The sequence below is a fragment of the Rattus rattus genome, chromosome 15 (genome assembly GCF_011064425.1).
Source record: "Rattus rattus isolate New Zealand chromosome 15, Rrattus_CSIRO_v1, whole genome shotgun sequence".
In the NCBI taxonomy this organism is placed as follows: Eukaryota; Metazoa; Chordata; class Mammalia; order Rodentia; family Muridae; genus Rattus; species Rattus rattus.
The window spans coordinates 10,329,102-10,343,610 of record NC_046168.1 but is presented as its reverse complement, the minus strand read 5'-3'; the positions used below and the strand labels follow the sequence as shown (position 1 = coordinate 10,343,610).

At 47.5% G+C, this 14,509-nt stretch overlaps 1 protein-coding gene across 1 annotated transcript in view; it reads right to left on the bottom strand.

Annotated features, from left to right (window-relative positions):
• Nucleotides 1–12,583, bottom strand: part of Epb41l4a (erythrocyte membrane protein band 4.1 like 4A) — a 205,883-nt gene extending 193,300 nt beyond the window's left edge. The window contains exon 1 of the mRNA XM_032885655.1: nt 11,930–12,583. Coding sequence (XP_032741546.1) covers nt 11,930–12,028 — 99 coding nt within the window. The 5' untranslated portion in view covers nt 12,029–12,583. The remainder of the gene's footprint in view (nt 1–11,929) is intronic.
• Between the last annotated feature and the right edge of the window lie 1,926 nt (nt 12,584–14,509).

Sequence of the window (14,509 nt, the reverse complement as noted above, 5' to 3'; positions counted from 1 at the left end):
AAGCACACCATGCCAGTTCCAAGACCCTAAGGAGTGACTACGATTTCCCTTAGCCCCAGGAGATCTAAGACTGATTCCACAAAGTCATGGCTGCTCCCCAGGTTTTAACCTGCAACCCTGCTAGAAATCCCTCAAGTTCAGGGTTGAAAGGGATGCTGAGAAAAAAAATACGTGTTCACAAAGAGTCTTCTAGCCATCTATACATCATTTCATTAGGGGGGGAAACAGTACACCTCGCATCGCTTAGAACAAGGCATGAGCAATTTCCCGGCGTGTTTCAAGGCAACAGATGAACACTACATACATATATGAAGGACAACTTTTCTAATATTCTCCACCTGTCAAAATTGCCAAGGAGAAATAATTCATAAAATACAAACGAATAGCCTTTCCAGGCCTCCTCCAAGTGACTTACAGAAAGGGATTAAAGGCCGAACCCTCACAGAACATAAAGAGCAATGCCCAAAGCTTGCACAGAAATAGTGGCACCATGCCTGAAACAGTCCCTGGTGACATTTGCTGTGGGGGTGTCGGGTGGACAGACAAACAGACAGACAATAGCGCTGCACCCGGAAGCTGACAAGAATCCGTCTCTCCAAATAGGCATGATGTGGCACACCAGTAATCCCGACACTTGGGGTTGTAGACGCAAGAGGATGTCCCCACGTTCAAGGCCAGCCTGGTCTACATAGTAAGTTTTAGGCACCCAGGGCTTGTCTCAAAAATTAAGTGTTTAAATACAATGTCTTCTTTTCCCAGCGACACAAGCCTAGCTCACCGAGGAACTAGAAAAAATAAATAAGAGACCAGTGGAACAGAGCTGAGAGTTTGGGGAAATCTTCGTAGTTCCTATCAGCAGTTGTTTGTGATTTTTTTTTATAGTGGTGTCAAGACAATTCAAAAAAAGAGGGAAAATCTCAACAAACAATTCTGAGACAACAGAATCTCATCTAAAAGTAGGAAAAACAGATCACGGACTTTAGACTTACAAACCTTTGACAGAGGCACGGGAGTGCAGTTCCATCCCTCGGCATTAAGCAATGGCTGCTCAAACAGAATACAAAGAGCAGGAGTCACTGAAGAACAACATAAATCGTATTATCGAAACTATGAAAAAATTATGTTTGAAGAGATCCCCTCAAGAAAGTAAGAAGGACACCCACAGAATTGCAGTAAACGCCTGCAAAGTAAGTATCTAGTAACACATGTATACAGGATGTAGTTTTATAATAATAATAATAATAATAATAATAATAATAATAATAGCACAGTTTTTAAACTTACAAAGAAGACCAATGGGCTTTCCACGAAAGAAGCTATGCAGACGGATAGTAAACATGAGAAGCGATGCTGAACTCACTACTCACTGGGGAAAAGGCGGATCAAAACAACTGTGAGAGCCAGGCAAGAGGGTTCAGCGGGTAAAGGTGCTTGTGGCCAAGTCCAGAGACTTGAAATCAGTCTCTGGAACCCACAACAGAAAGAGAGCAGGCTCCCACAAGTTCTCTGACCTCCACACATGGACCGCGGCATGCACACAATACAACCACAATAGAGCAATATAATTTTTAAAAACTTTAAGTGTAAGACACCACTTTGAGCCCACTAGGTTTGTAATCAAAGAGACAGAAAATAAAATGTTGTCAGAAGGATGTGGCGAGGCCGGGGTTTCAGTGAGGGACAGGATCTGATGCAGCCTTTATGGAAGCAGCCCGTAAGCTGTTAACCCTCCACTCTTGGGCATATATGACAGTAAGACATAAGTCAACGCAACTGTCTGAGAATGAACTGTCACAACAGCAGCATTTATACCAGCCAAAGGTGAGCTCGAGCCAAAAGCCCATCATCTGGAAAAAGACACGGACTATACAGTATATCCAACAGGGGCTACAAGCAATGAAGGCGTCAAGTGCTGACACATGCTACATTATGAATAGGTCTTTAAAAGATCACGTGAAAATTAGTCACAGTCACACACACACACACACACACACCACGAAACCACTTATATGGAATGTCTGAACTGTGCACGTAGAGAAGGGTGAGGGAGTCGGGAGTCGGCTGCTAACGAGAAAGAGCTTTGCGACGGCCGCTGTGATAGCGGCACAGCTTTACATATACCTTTTAAAAAACCATGGAATTGTGTATTACGAGTGGGTGTAACTTACATCTCCTTTTCAGAAGCTGCTTCTAAAACTAATATCAGAACTGCAAAACCCGTTCTTATTATCACACACATATGCCCAGAAAACCTAAAACAGCCAGAAGGGGAGACGTCCCCTTCAACCTCATCAGCTCGTGTCTATGAAGAGGTACATTTTACTGTTCGGATCAGTTCATCCCATCAACACAAACCCAACAACCCCTGCCATTGCACAGTGGCCGACTGGGGAATCCCATAAAAAAGGCCTCCCCTCCCTCAAGGCTTTCCAGCCGGCTGACAGCAGCTACCACCCATGAGGCTTGTCGTTAAGAGATTCACATACGACAGCTCACAAGGGTGAACACTCGGAGAAGGTGACTTGGCCATATTGGCAGAGCTGACTCACAGGAAGGAGACTGGAGGCAGATCGCCTATGTCAGGATAGGGTGGCTCACCCATCACATTCCTTCCATTAAGGAGGGCAGGAGTGACTAGCAGGAATGTGGAGCATTCCCAAACCTGGAAACAGTCTGGCTCAACTGGATTGCAAGACCAGAATGAGGAAGTAGCGGGGAGAACAGAAAGGGGGACGGAGGACAGAGGGGAGGGAATACTCAGTAGAGCAGTGGAGACTAGACAGTCACTTATCAATGGCTTCTCAGACCTGCATATCTGAGAAAAGACAGCCTCCATTCCAGCTATCTGTCACACCATCTCAGCTACCCCCAGGGATGCTGAAACAGGCAACCGACCGACCAACCACACGTCGCCCTACCTCAACCCCAACTTCCCCACTACCTGCACTGCCTTTGGGATTGCTCAGTGCACGGCCCAGTGGGTACGAATGCCCTCACCACTTCTCTTCTGCCACTATCCAGACCTCTTCTCTTCCTGTACCTCAGCTTGATAAGGTCCTCAATAACAGAGCTCCTGCTTCAGTGAGGAAGTGTGCCTGCTCTCGCTGAGGGGATCCAGAGACAGAGAGCAAAGGCCCAGGGCAGATCAGAGACACCACTGTCACCTGTCCAGTCTTTTCCTCTTTGCCACCTTGAGAGTCACTGCGTCCTACGGGCTGTAATCAATAATCAAATGGTTCTGGCGATAAGGAGGGGTTGTGTATATAAGCAATGTGCTAGACGGGAAATAGACTCACTTTCCCAGAAGCACTTGTACCAGCAAGCCTGCAGGTGCCTGTCAGTCGTCGAGTCTGTGCTGTCTGTCCTTCAGCTCCAGGGGCAACAGGTACAGCTTTAGAGCAATCACCCTTACCAGACTGGGTAGGGCTGGGACCAACTTCCTCCCAGGGCCAGTGGCCACACTGAAGGTCAGCTGCGTCAGGGATGAAAGGGCGAGCTAGGGTTACGAACAGCTACCAACAATGTTCTCTACCCCTTGGGCCACGATCTTTCCATGTCCACATTCTTGTAGGCCTTACAGTTCCTCCTTCTAAACACCTTTCATCTCCCATTCTGCACTGCTGCTGCCTTCAGCCAAACCCTTCTCAGTTCTCAGCAGCTGCTGAGGTGTGCAGCTCCAAGCCACACCTCTTAGAGACACCTCAAACCTCACGTCACTGAGGGTGGTAAGGTGGGAGGCATTAACATGATAGTCGAGAAGTAAATGTGTTTCAAGAATAACATAGGGCATGCATCAATCACCACTTACTGAGTATCTTTGATCTTACAAGCCTCCTCTCAGATTTCCACGAATAAAATGAGGTAACAGTTAACATGTTGCTCAACATACAGAGAAGGAAACTGAGGTTGGCTCAAGAAGAATACGTGTCCGTATATGTCAGACAGGACATGAACACAGGGAGCACAAAGGAAGGAGTAGAGGCATTCACACAGCACCCCCAATCTACATAGCACCCCCAATCTACACAACACCCCAGATGGAGGGGAGACTGCCTGTGTGCAAACTGTGAACCCATGTTAAGCTTGAAACAGTGGGGACGGGAAGACCAGTTTTGAGAAATGATATTTAATGTAGCAAAAGGGCCAAGATCGTTTCTCAAACTTGCTTCTGAATGAACGGCAAGGCGCGAAGGAATCTCGATACACAACAATCTCTGTGGTTAGCTCGCAAACCCGGTCTTCAGGCAGGCTACCGGCTGTGTGGAAATCTGGACTGTTGTTTGGTTTCTTTTGGTTTCTTTTGACACAAATCTCATCGTGTAGCTCCTGGTTATCCTGGAACTCACTTCTGTTAACTGGGCTGGCTTGTAACCTGCAGCGACATTCTCACCCTGGCCTCCTGGCTGCTGGGATTACAGGCATACACCGCTACACAAACCCAGCTGAACGCAGGACTCCAGACAGAACCCTTCACCCAAAGACTGGAACCCGCATCTCTGACTTCCAGGCAGCCTCGGAAGGTGTCCTTTGTAAAGCTGCAGAATTCGGTTTCACCCCCTTCCAGTCTCAACTGGCTGACCCCTCCCTCGGCACCTGACCTCTCTGCTATTGTGCTATTGTCCCAGAGGGCTAGGGACGGGCCTGGATACTCCCACCCAGCACTCCCTAGTTTTCCCAGCCTCCCCATCTTCCTTGTTCAGACTTCCTCCTGGAGTGTCAATCTCCTAGGCCAGGAAACAGAAAAGCAGCCAGGCCCTTTCAAGCCTGCAGCCTCTGGAGGAGCCACTTCAGCCCCTGGGGATCTATCTCTCCAAGAGTGTTGAGTTACAGAGAAAGGTCTTAACAATAGACAGCATTCAGGAGGGATGGCTGTTTCACTTAAAAAAGAAAACAAACAGGAAATGCACACACAGCTCCGGGGGCACAGGAGACCATCTTTTTTTTTTTTTTTTTTTTTTTTTTTTTTTTTGAGAATGGCACAGACTCTCCAAATTACAGTTTACAAGCTCCTTGAGTCACAAAGTAAACTGACTGGTTCCTGAACTTAACACACCTTGTCTTTGCCTAGGACATGTGATAACAGGTGTCTATTTAGTCTTAGTATGTGACATTACCAACAAAACGTACAGCAAAGAACACCATCGGTTACTGCAACCCAGGGCAGGATGGCCAGGAGCCACACGGACCAGCTTTACAGGGGCTAAATGTCAGAGCTAACCTCTGCCAAGCAGTCTCTGACAACCTGTTTTGGTTTTTAGGGGTTTTTTTTTGGGGGGGGTGCTTCCTTCCCCCACAAACCCAGTATTTATTAAGGCTGAGAACAGTGCCAAATCAGGTTCATGCTGCTTCCAGGGTAAAGCGAGCAAGGTTAAAACGTTGAAGCCAAGCTCCTCAGGATCCCAGTCCACACTGGGACGCTACCCAGCACTGTTCTCAATCAAGGCAACAGGAGACTCTTTCAGGGATGCATGAAATCCGTGTTTCTTCTAGAAGACGCAGGTTGGAAGGAGAATGTTACATTTAAAAGAGAAAGGAAAGACCTAAGACCGGAGAGGTAAAGGCAGGAGAATCAGAAATTCAAGGGAATCCTCAGATACAGCCACTTTGAAGCCAGCCCAGACCACATTAAGTAGCTGGCCTCTCTCGCTTCCTCCCCACCCCTTCTACACGGGGAAAAAAAAATGGTGTGACTCATGTTTTCTGCAACAGCTGCCAATCAGCTCCTCAGTGTGCCTCACGCACTCAATCCACCGAATCGTCTCGTTCCCTACCCATTATCAATACAAAAATTACAGTATCTTGGCAACAGATTTTTCACAGTGGAACTCACTTTATTCTGCAGTCTTTTCTAGTAAAAATAAAATGCCAAAGGAATGTCATTATCTATAGTAAGGATTTTCAATCTAGCCCATTCCAACTGAAGCATTCCATTCTCCCTTCCATTCAAATTACAGTTAATAAGCATCTATTACACGAAGCACAGAGCTCTAGCTGCCGGACTCACAGGCATGGGCTCGCAAGCTGCAGGAAGAGACAGATGAGCCCAGAAATAATGCTTGAAGTGTGCTGGGCACTGAGACAGAGACGTGTGGGGTACGGATGGGTGCTGCTTAGTCCTGCCTAGTCAGGTTCCTCTGAGAAGTTCTTAGCAGATGAAACGCTTGATCCAAGTCCCAAAAGCCGGTTCAGATGAGGGGACTGTGCGGTGGACTTTCTAGATGGGATGGGCTGCTACAAAAGGAGAGGTCGGGAAAGGCAGAGGGAAAGTTAACGTGGTAGGTAAAACTGAGCTTCTGGGATGACAAGTTTCTTTCTAAATGCTCCGCATTCGGGTTACATTAACAGAAATGTCACTTATATGGAACTTAAAGGATCACTTCCTTCAAGCTGTGTTTGTTTATAAGGTCCCTGGGTTTTGTGAGTTACATGCTAAATATCAAAATATATCAGTATATATATATATTATATATAGATATATAGATATATCTATATATAATAAAATTTATGAAAACTATTTCTTTTCACTTCCTGCCCCCTAATCTTCTGAGTTTGTCTTACTAGTCCACGTGAAATGAGGCTTAGAGTTCCTCATGACACATATATACTTTAAAACCTCACCCAACTACTTTTGTCTGGTTCCCTAGATGGTTTCTGATTAAAGAATCAAAACTGATTGCCAGAATTCACGCAGGAACCTCGGGGTGGGTAGGAGGTAACAGGGCCTGACAGTGAGTGAATGAACTGTATCTTACAACTAGATTATATGTTGCATCTTAAAACCAAATTTTTAAAAAGTTAATGGAGGGGCTGAAGAGATAGGTGGTTAAGAGCACTGGCTGCTCTTCTACAGGACCCAGGTTCAATTCCCAGCAACCATACGGCAGCTCACAACCAGCTGTAACTTCTGTTCCAGGGACCAAACACCCTCTTCTGGCCCCTCTGGGCACCAGTACACAGACTACACACAGGCAATAATCAAACACATAAAACAAACAGATTCTCTCTTTAGGTTAATGGAATCCCTATCTCACTGCCATGTCAGTTTCAATAATTTAGTCATCCTAGAAAAATGAGTACCTCGGTGTTCATTCGGAGGACCAAACCTTGCTAAAATAAAAATATTAATCTTTTTCTTATCTGCATAGCAATTCTAAGGACCAATCAAACCTTGTGACTTTTTCCTCTGAAAATCTTTTGTTCCCCAAATAACAAGCCAGAGGAACAGTTTGAACCACATTCAAGTTTTGCTTAAAGAACAAAAGGAAAAGTGCTCTACCTCTCCCTGCTCAGAGAACCACAAAGGGCCTACCCAGAGTTTCCCAGAACAAATATTACTCAAAAGCTGAGGCCAAGCACAGAGGAAATTTTCCTTGAACAGTCTAAAGAGATAGCAGTACAGAACAAACAGCTAAAAGCTCTGTGCCGGCTGAGCATACATCTGATAGCTTTCAGCTTATGTAAACCCAGGTCTTCCAATCACAGATTGGACTCCAACAAGGGACCGAAGGAAAAAGACTTCCTGCCTATCAAGTGAGTTTACCTCTAAAGGAAGAATGCAAATCTCTAAGTAACACCAGAATGGTTACAAGAAAAAAGTTTTCCCAATTAAATTTTAAACAGAAAATTATTTATTTTCTATTTAAATGATACATTTTGGAACATATAAAATGAACAACTATCATCCTTGTACTGAAATGCTTTCAACCAGAGCACAGGTTCTTTTTTTCAATGAAAAACCTTCACTAAGTTATGGAAATTTACTTCATTGCTAACTTTTCAACTCGTAATTTGGTACTTAAACAAGTCCAAAGACCACTTTTCAACTGATGCACACAAAATAATGTTTTTACCAAGCTTCTCTCACATGTCTACATTTGATAACTACAGTCTTCTAACTCACAATGCATCATCATAACAGAAATGCGAAGATGTTTCTCTTTTACCATTTATTTTATGTGCACGTGTGTGCTGCTGAGTGCATGTGCGGGGAGCCTGCGGTAGTCAGAAAAGTCGTCGCCCAGAACTGGACTTGCAGATGGTTGCAAGCTGCCATGTGGGTTCTGGGAATGGAACTGTGGACCTCTGCAAGAGCATCAAGTGCTCTTAACCATTGAGCCATCTCTCCGGCACCAGAGATATGTCCACATAGGGATCAGAAAAAAATTCCTTCTATTAAAATAAGACATAGCCCACATGTGGTGGCTCCTGCCTGTTCTATAAGCTCACCGCTTGGAGGACAGAGGACTGTCACGAGCTCCAGGTCAGCCTGGGATACAATGTGAGAACCTGCTCAAAAAGAAATAAATAAATAAATAACATAAAATATATGAATACTTTTAACCCAAAATTAGTGGTCCTTATTTGTGTCTTTAATATTTTTATGTGTGTGGGTGACTGCATGCATATAACGTGCACTGTGTGTGTGGCTGGTGCCCTCAGAAGGCAGAAGGGGGCATCGGATCTCATGATGGTCTTCACTTGGGAATAGGGGGGAAAGGGGCATCATGAAATCTCCCAAAATACTTTTGAAAAGACTTATCGTCGTCGTCGTCGTCCTTCTTCTTCTTCTTCTTCTTCTTCTTCTTCTTCTTCTTCTTCTTCTTCTTCTTCTTCTTCTTCTTCTTCTTCTTCTTCTTCTTCTTCTTCTTCTTGCTGTTGCTGTATGGGTGTGCATCTGTGGGCGAGGTGTGCTTTGCAGGTTAGAGGTCCTCTCTGTACAGTTGGGCCTCTCCTTCACCTTTAGTTGGATTCCAAGGTTCAAGCTCAGACCCCAGGGACAGGCATCTTTACCTGGACTTTTAAAAAATAATCTTAATTGATGTTTTTTGTTTTAATTTTGGAGGAAAATGAGCTAGTTGGTGTTGCTTAACTTCGTTTTCATTTCTACCTAATTTCTGAAAATAGTTCGGTTAGTATAAAAATACAAGAAGAAGAAAAAAATAATTACATCAAGTACATGAAGTTAAAAGTAAAGACTTTCGAACAAGAGACAGCCATGAAGTTCTGGAAGTCGGAGTGTGTGTTCAAAGGATTGTAAGCCGTGTACAGAAGAGGTGTGAGGTAAAGTTGAGGATCAATTTTGCACACAATTAGTAACCCAGTGCTTGGTTTCTCAGCTCCTCTTCAGCGTCCTTCTTCCTTTCCTCCCAGTACTAACAAGAGCTGCATTTCCCAGTGTGATGGCTTCAACTAGAGTTACGTTTCTGTCAATTTTCCGAACTTTAAATCTCAGGCATGCTGCCGGAAAAATTCTGGCCTAAGACTTTTCTCTTCCTGACTACTCGCAAAACCCTGAATCTCTTTTCATCCAATTTCTGTGTTTCTAAGGTCGGAATACATAGGTATTTCTTCTATGCTTTTAAACAGAGATGCACAGGCCTCTTCTCCCTTAGAAACAGTGGAAGCTTTCATTAACGTTGATTGTACTGAGCGATGTCCAATCATCAAGTAAATCAGTGCAGTGCTCGCCGTGATAGCGGCCATTGACAACTGGTTTTAAAGCTCATTGTTCACCGGTAAGCTTAAGAAGACGTTAGATTTATCTAATTTAATTGGGACAAAAGAGGTAGCTCAACAGTTAAGAGCACTGGTTGCTCCTCCCAAAGGACTTGAGTTCAAGTCTCAGCACCAACATGGCAGCTTACAGTTCCAGGGGATCCAACACCCTCTTAGACATGCACACAGGCAAAACACCAATACACATAAAATAAATAAACAGCAAACACACACATATATATAGTAATTGCATCTATACGCCATAACTTAAGAAGGCTAAGTCAATTATGAACAGCACGCATGTTCAGTGTTTAAGTATCATTTACACGGGAGATGCTTTTACAGACTTCACACCACCGGCAAACACGAACATGCTTAACCCAGTACAGACCACAGGCAGATGTGTCCTGATGCACACGTCTTTAAGAAGGTGTAGTAGCCACAGATAATGTGGTTAACTCCAGCAGACATCTGTGTTACACACACGGACGTCAAAATCAGCATGGTGCGCTTCTGTGACACTGAGAGAGGCCGAGCTTGTGGTGAAACTGATTCCTTCCAACCAGAGCCCGCTTTAAATACTGCTTAGCTGCGTGGCACTGGGCTGGAAGGACAGGATCTTGACGTCGTTCTGCCTTTGAATCACTCAGCAGTTTTCAACCCATTTGCAAAACGAGGTAAATGCCACAGTTATTAAAAATAAGCACGGATAAGGATTTCTGATTCACCTTTCTTTAACAAACTCACTCCATCTGATCCCAAGTCTCAGCTGCTCTCCTGACAGAATCTACACTTGACAGGGCTGGGGGGGGCGGGGGGGGCCGACGACGATGGCTTTCCACGATTAAACCGGAAGATCTTGCAGCAGGTGACCCTAGATTCCAGATGCATTCCTTTGCACTTCCAAAAGATCTCTGTCGGGTTAGCATCTGATCATGACTTAACCTTCTCTGATTGTTTCCACGCCCAATCCAGGGACTGTGTATGTATCACCAAGAGCTGGCCCTTTTTGATGCTGTTTTGATTTTATTTCGGCCTATGTTGCTCACATAACACACCACGAAGTGTTCCATTATTGTATCCTACCGTAAGGGTTTGGTTTTCCCCTACTTTCTTAAGAGTGTAAGGGGGGGAGGGGTGAGCACAGGAAGAAAACTTAAAAAACATAAAACGAACACTGTCTCTACAAACGTTGGCATAATGCTCTTGGGGAAAACTGAAAGATAAGAATTTGATTGAATTTTGCTTATTATAATTCCCAAGGAGCAGCACTCACGACCTCCCAAAGCAAGGGGTTAAGTGTTTAATTGGTCACGTTGGCCTTTCTTCTGCAGGCGAATTACACCCATGAAATCCTAATTCTGTATGTCCAAACTGGCAACATCCACGAAAAGGCTTCTAGCCAGGAACAGTTTTTCTAATGGGCATAAAGGTAATCAGGGCAGACTCCCTCAAAGAAATGCCCAGAACTGACCTCATGCGGTTAACTTCTGAAAGACAAGGAGAGGGAAGAGGGCATCGGGAACTCTAACTCCATCCCCAGCCCCATGGCTGGGGACCAGGGCACATGCAGACTCAAGACTGCCTTAACTAAAATGCCTGGGTGATTTAATACTGAGAGGGAAAGACAAACAAAACACACAGAGTCTTCGGATCTCCTCGTTAGTTACACTGCTAGAAAAAGCGAAACCAACGCGCAGGTGCATCCTCAGGTTGTCAGGTACAAAAAGATGAACTCATTAAAATTAAGGAAGTGGGGTCGGTGCAAGTTCGCAGCTTTCTGTGGGTTCTCTGGGTTAGGAGCAGCAATACAGTTTTAATTATTATAAACAGGAGCAAACCGATTATGGTTTTGCACTGTGAGATGCTTGCTTAAACATGGAGATAAAACCAGCTCTCTTGCAGGAAGGAAAATTGGTTTCGGGGCAAACGTAGCATTACCCAATCCGAGGAGCACAATCACAACGACCTGATTAATGCTTCAGCGAGGGAGTGAATTGGTTTGCTTCCCCGAAGAACACTATCAGGGAAAGGGGGGTTGGAGGAGGAAGGCTTCCACAAAGCAAGAAGCACGCCTCCAGCACCCGAGTGGGGTGCAGCCTGTCCATTCAATTCTGCGCCTGTCTGGGAGCTGCGAGGGGCCTAAGAGCTTCTAAAGAAGCCGTGCGGGGTGGGAGGGGGAGGCAGGGTCTGTCCCCGTCCCTGGATCTCGAATTCCTGCTGGAAGTTTGGGCGTAGGACCCTTCGTGACACCAAAGTTACTTTTCTAAGCAACTCCAAGTTACCTCAGCCCGACTGACCCCCTCCTCAGTTTGAGGCCGGGGACTGCTGCCTGGCTTTTCCACCGGTGGCCGAGCTGGACCGGTGACAGCCTGAGACAAAGCCGCGGACCCCCACGTCGCAGACCTCGCACCGCACCCCGGGCTGTGCTTACCTTGATGCCCTGGTGCTGGGTGGTGAGGGTGAGCTTGGACTCGTCCAGGAGCAAAACTTCGCAGTAAAATTCTTCCGGAACGGCGCAGAAACAGCCCATGTCGGCTGAAAGCGTCTCCAGTCAGGCGAGAGCAGCGACCGCGGCGCCCGCCGCCGCCTCCCCTCAAGCGCGAAGCATTAATTTATTGTGCGCGCCGTGTAGAGGGCGAGAGGCGCGGGTCTGGGTGGGGCCCCCGGGTGAGGGTTAGGTCTGGGGTTCTATGGTGAGCCGAAGGCACCCCGAGAGGCTCGGACAGCGAAGGTGGGAGGGCGAGCGCGCCTCGGGGCGTCAAGAGCCCGGAGTCGCCCGGAAAGCGTCCGCAGAACTGGGAAGCAGGGGTGGCGCGTCCCCGCGCATCCTGCCGCAGCAGCTCCTCTTCTGAAGAATGGGGCGGCGACCTGAGGACAACAAGAGTCGCCTGGCTAAGGTCCGCCGACCCGAGACACGAAAAGGGCGGGACGAGCCCTCCAGACCTTCCCTGGACTCTGATGCCCCTCGGTACTCCGCAGCGCCAGCCCAACGCTAGCACTGGAGCGATTCCCCAGCCGCAGCTCCGGAGTCCTCGCCGGGCGCGCACTTCCAGCGCCGACCCCGCCCCGCAGCCCCTTACAGGGAAGGCAGGGAAGGCAGAGTCGAGAGCGCTCAGCTTCTCTTTTGTGTGGAGGGTGACCAGGACTGGGACGCAGGGCTACCGGCGAAGGTCGCCACTCCCTCCGTCACTCTCACTGCCGGGGGATCGACCAGGGCTCCTGGAAACCAACCGAGGGAGGTCAGCTCGTCGCGGCCCGCAGCTTCTGTCCGAAGGTCCCGGAACTCATCCCGCGGAGATGGCCAAGTTCAAGCTTCCTTCCCCGAACGTCCTGGAAAAGCCGGGTGTCTGAGGACCTGCGGGCGGGCGCGGCAGAACCCGGGGCGCCAGGCCTCCGAGGCTCCAGGGAAAGTTCTTGGTGGCGCGCGGGGCGGGGCCCTGGAGGGAGCAGCCCAGGTACAGCCGGTCCCGGCCCGGGGCGTCGGCAAAAAGCCTCGGATCTGAAGCTGGATAGCCCCGGGACGGTGACCCGAGCGCCCCCCTTCAGGGCGGGGTCTCAGCCGGGGGCGGAGGGCGGGGCGGAGGTGGTCAGTCTGGCTGGGTGCCTGCAGGTCCCCGCGAGAACGCGTGCGCTGCGCCGAGTAGCCCGGCGGTCGCGAGGTCACCGCGTTCGTTTCCCTGGGAGACCGGAAGGTTGGCTTCAGGCAGGCAAGGCGCAGTTCTGCTCCGACCCCAGTGTTCTGCGGTCCCAGTCCCACGCCCTCCGCGAGGCCAGCCGGGGCCAGGCACTGGTGGGTACAATAGCTCTGAGGCTACAGTGACCCCTGGCGGGTCGTCGTGTCCGTGCACGAGCAATTCAAGCCGAGTGTGGAAGACCCAGGACCCCCGCTGGCCCTGGGAGCAGGTGCAGTCTGAGCTCTCTTACTGGGAAGCAGGGGCAAATTAGTACTGGTCACAGTCACGGACGCAAAAGGGAGGACGCACCGCGGAGCGGGCGTAGCAGAGGGGTGCCTTGCAGAACTTTGTTCTGTATGAAAGAATAGAACGAGAAAGAACTTAACATCAACTATGAATTTGCTCCTCTACCACTTGTTAGCTTGCATAGTCAAAACTCAAAAAAAAATTTTTTTTTGCTTAAAACCTAAGTAAAAACTTTGTGTCCCCAACACAGGAAAACACTTTTGCAACAGTTGGCAGAGTTGTCCACACAGTGACTTCCCACGAAGGACTTCTGTATGAAACTTAGCTTTTCCCAACTTCCAGTAAACATCGGATGCGCCCAACTGCCAGTAAAACCCTAGTTTATCTTCCAGTGTTTCTGATGTTGAGGCAGGCTTTGAGGTGTTAATCAAATTCTATATGCAACTTTGAATTCTACTGTAAAACTCCAACTTAAACCTCTGGGTTTTAATACCTCACTGTGGAGGCTTTTCTGCAATGCAGCTTTCCTGTAATCGCCAAATGAGACTGATGCACGCCTTTAACCCCAGCACTCTGAGTTCGAGGCCAGCCTGATCTACAGAGCGAGTTCCAAACAGTTCCAGGATAGTCAGGGCTACACAGAGAAAACCTGTCTTGAAAAATCAAAAAGAAAAAAGAAGGGGGGGGGTGCAGAGGTGCAGAGAGAGACAGAGAGGAGGGGTGGAGGAGGAAGAAATAGAAAGAACTATACCTTAATGGTTTTCTTTCTTTACCACAATATGTAACAGAACCATCTAAACCTATAAAAAGCCAAAAAAGAAAAAGAAAAAGAAAAAAGGGAGCTCCTGAGTGTACCCGTTCGTCTCTCCGTTGTGAGTTCTCGGCCATCTACTGTTCTAAGGTCCTTCAGTTCGGTATTTTTGTCTGCTGCTCTCCTAGTGAGAGGAGGGCAGAATCGGTGGTAATTCTGTGGCAAAGCCATGGCGTTCCATACACACAGCAGCCCTTACCAAGTGAGGCACTTCTTTTCCATCTCTTTATCAGAGATTAGAGATTAAGAGCATTAAAAACCTATTTAATACAAAACTGAA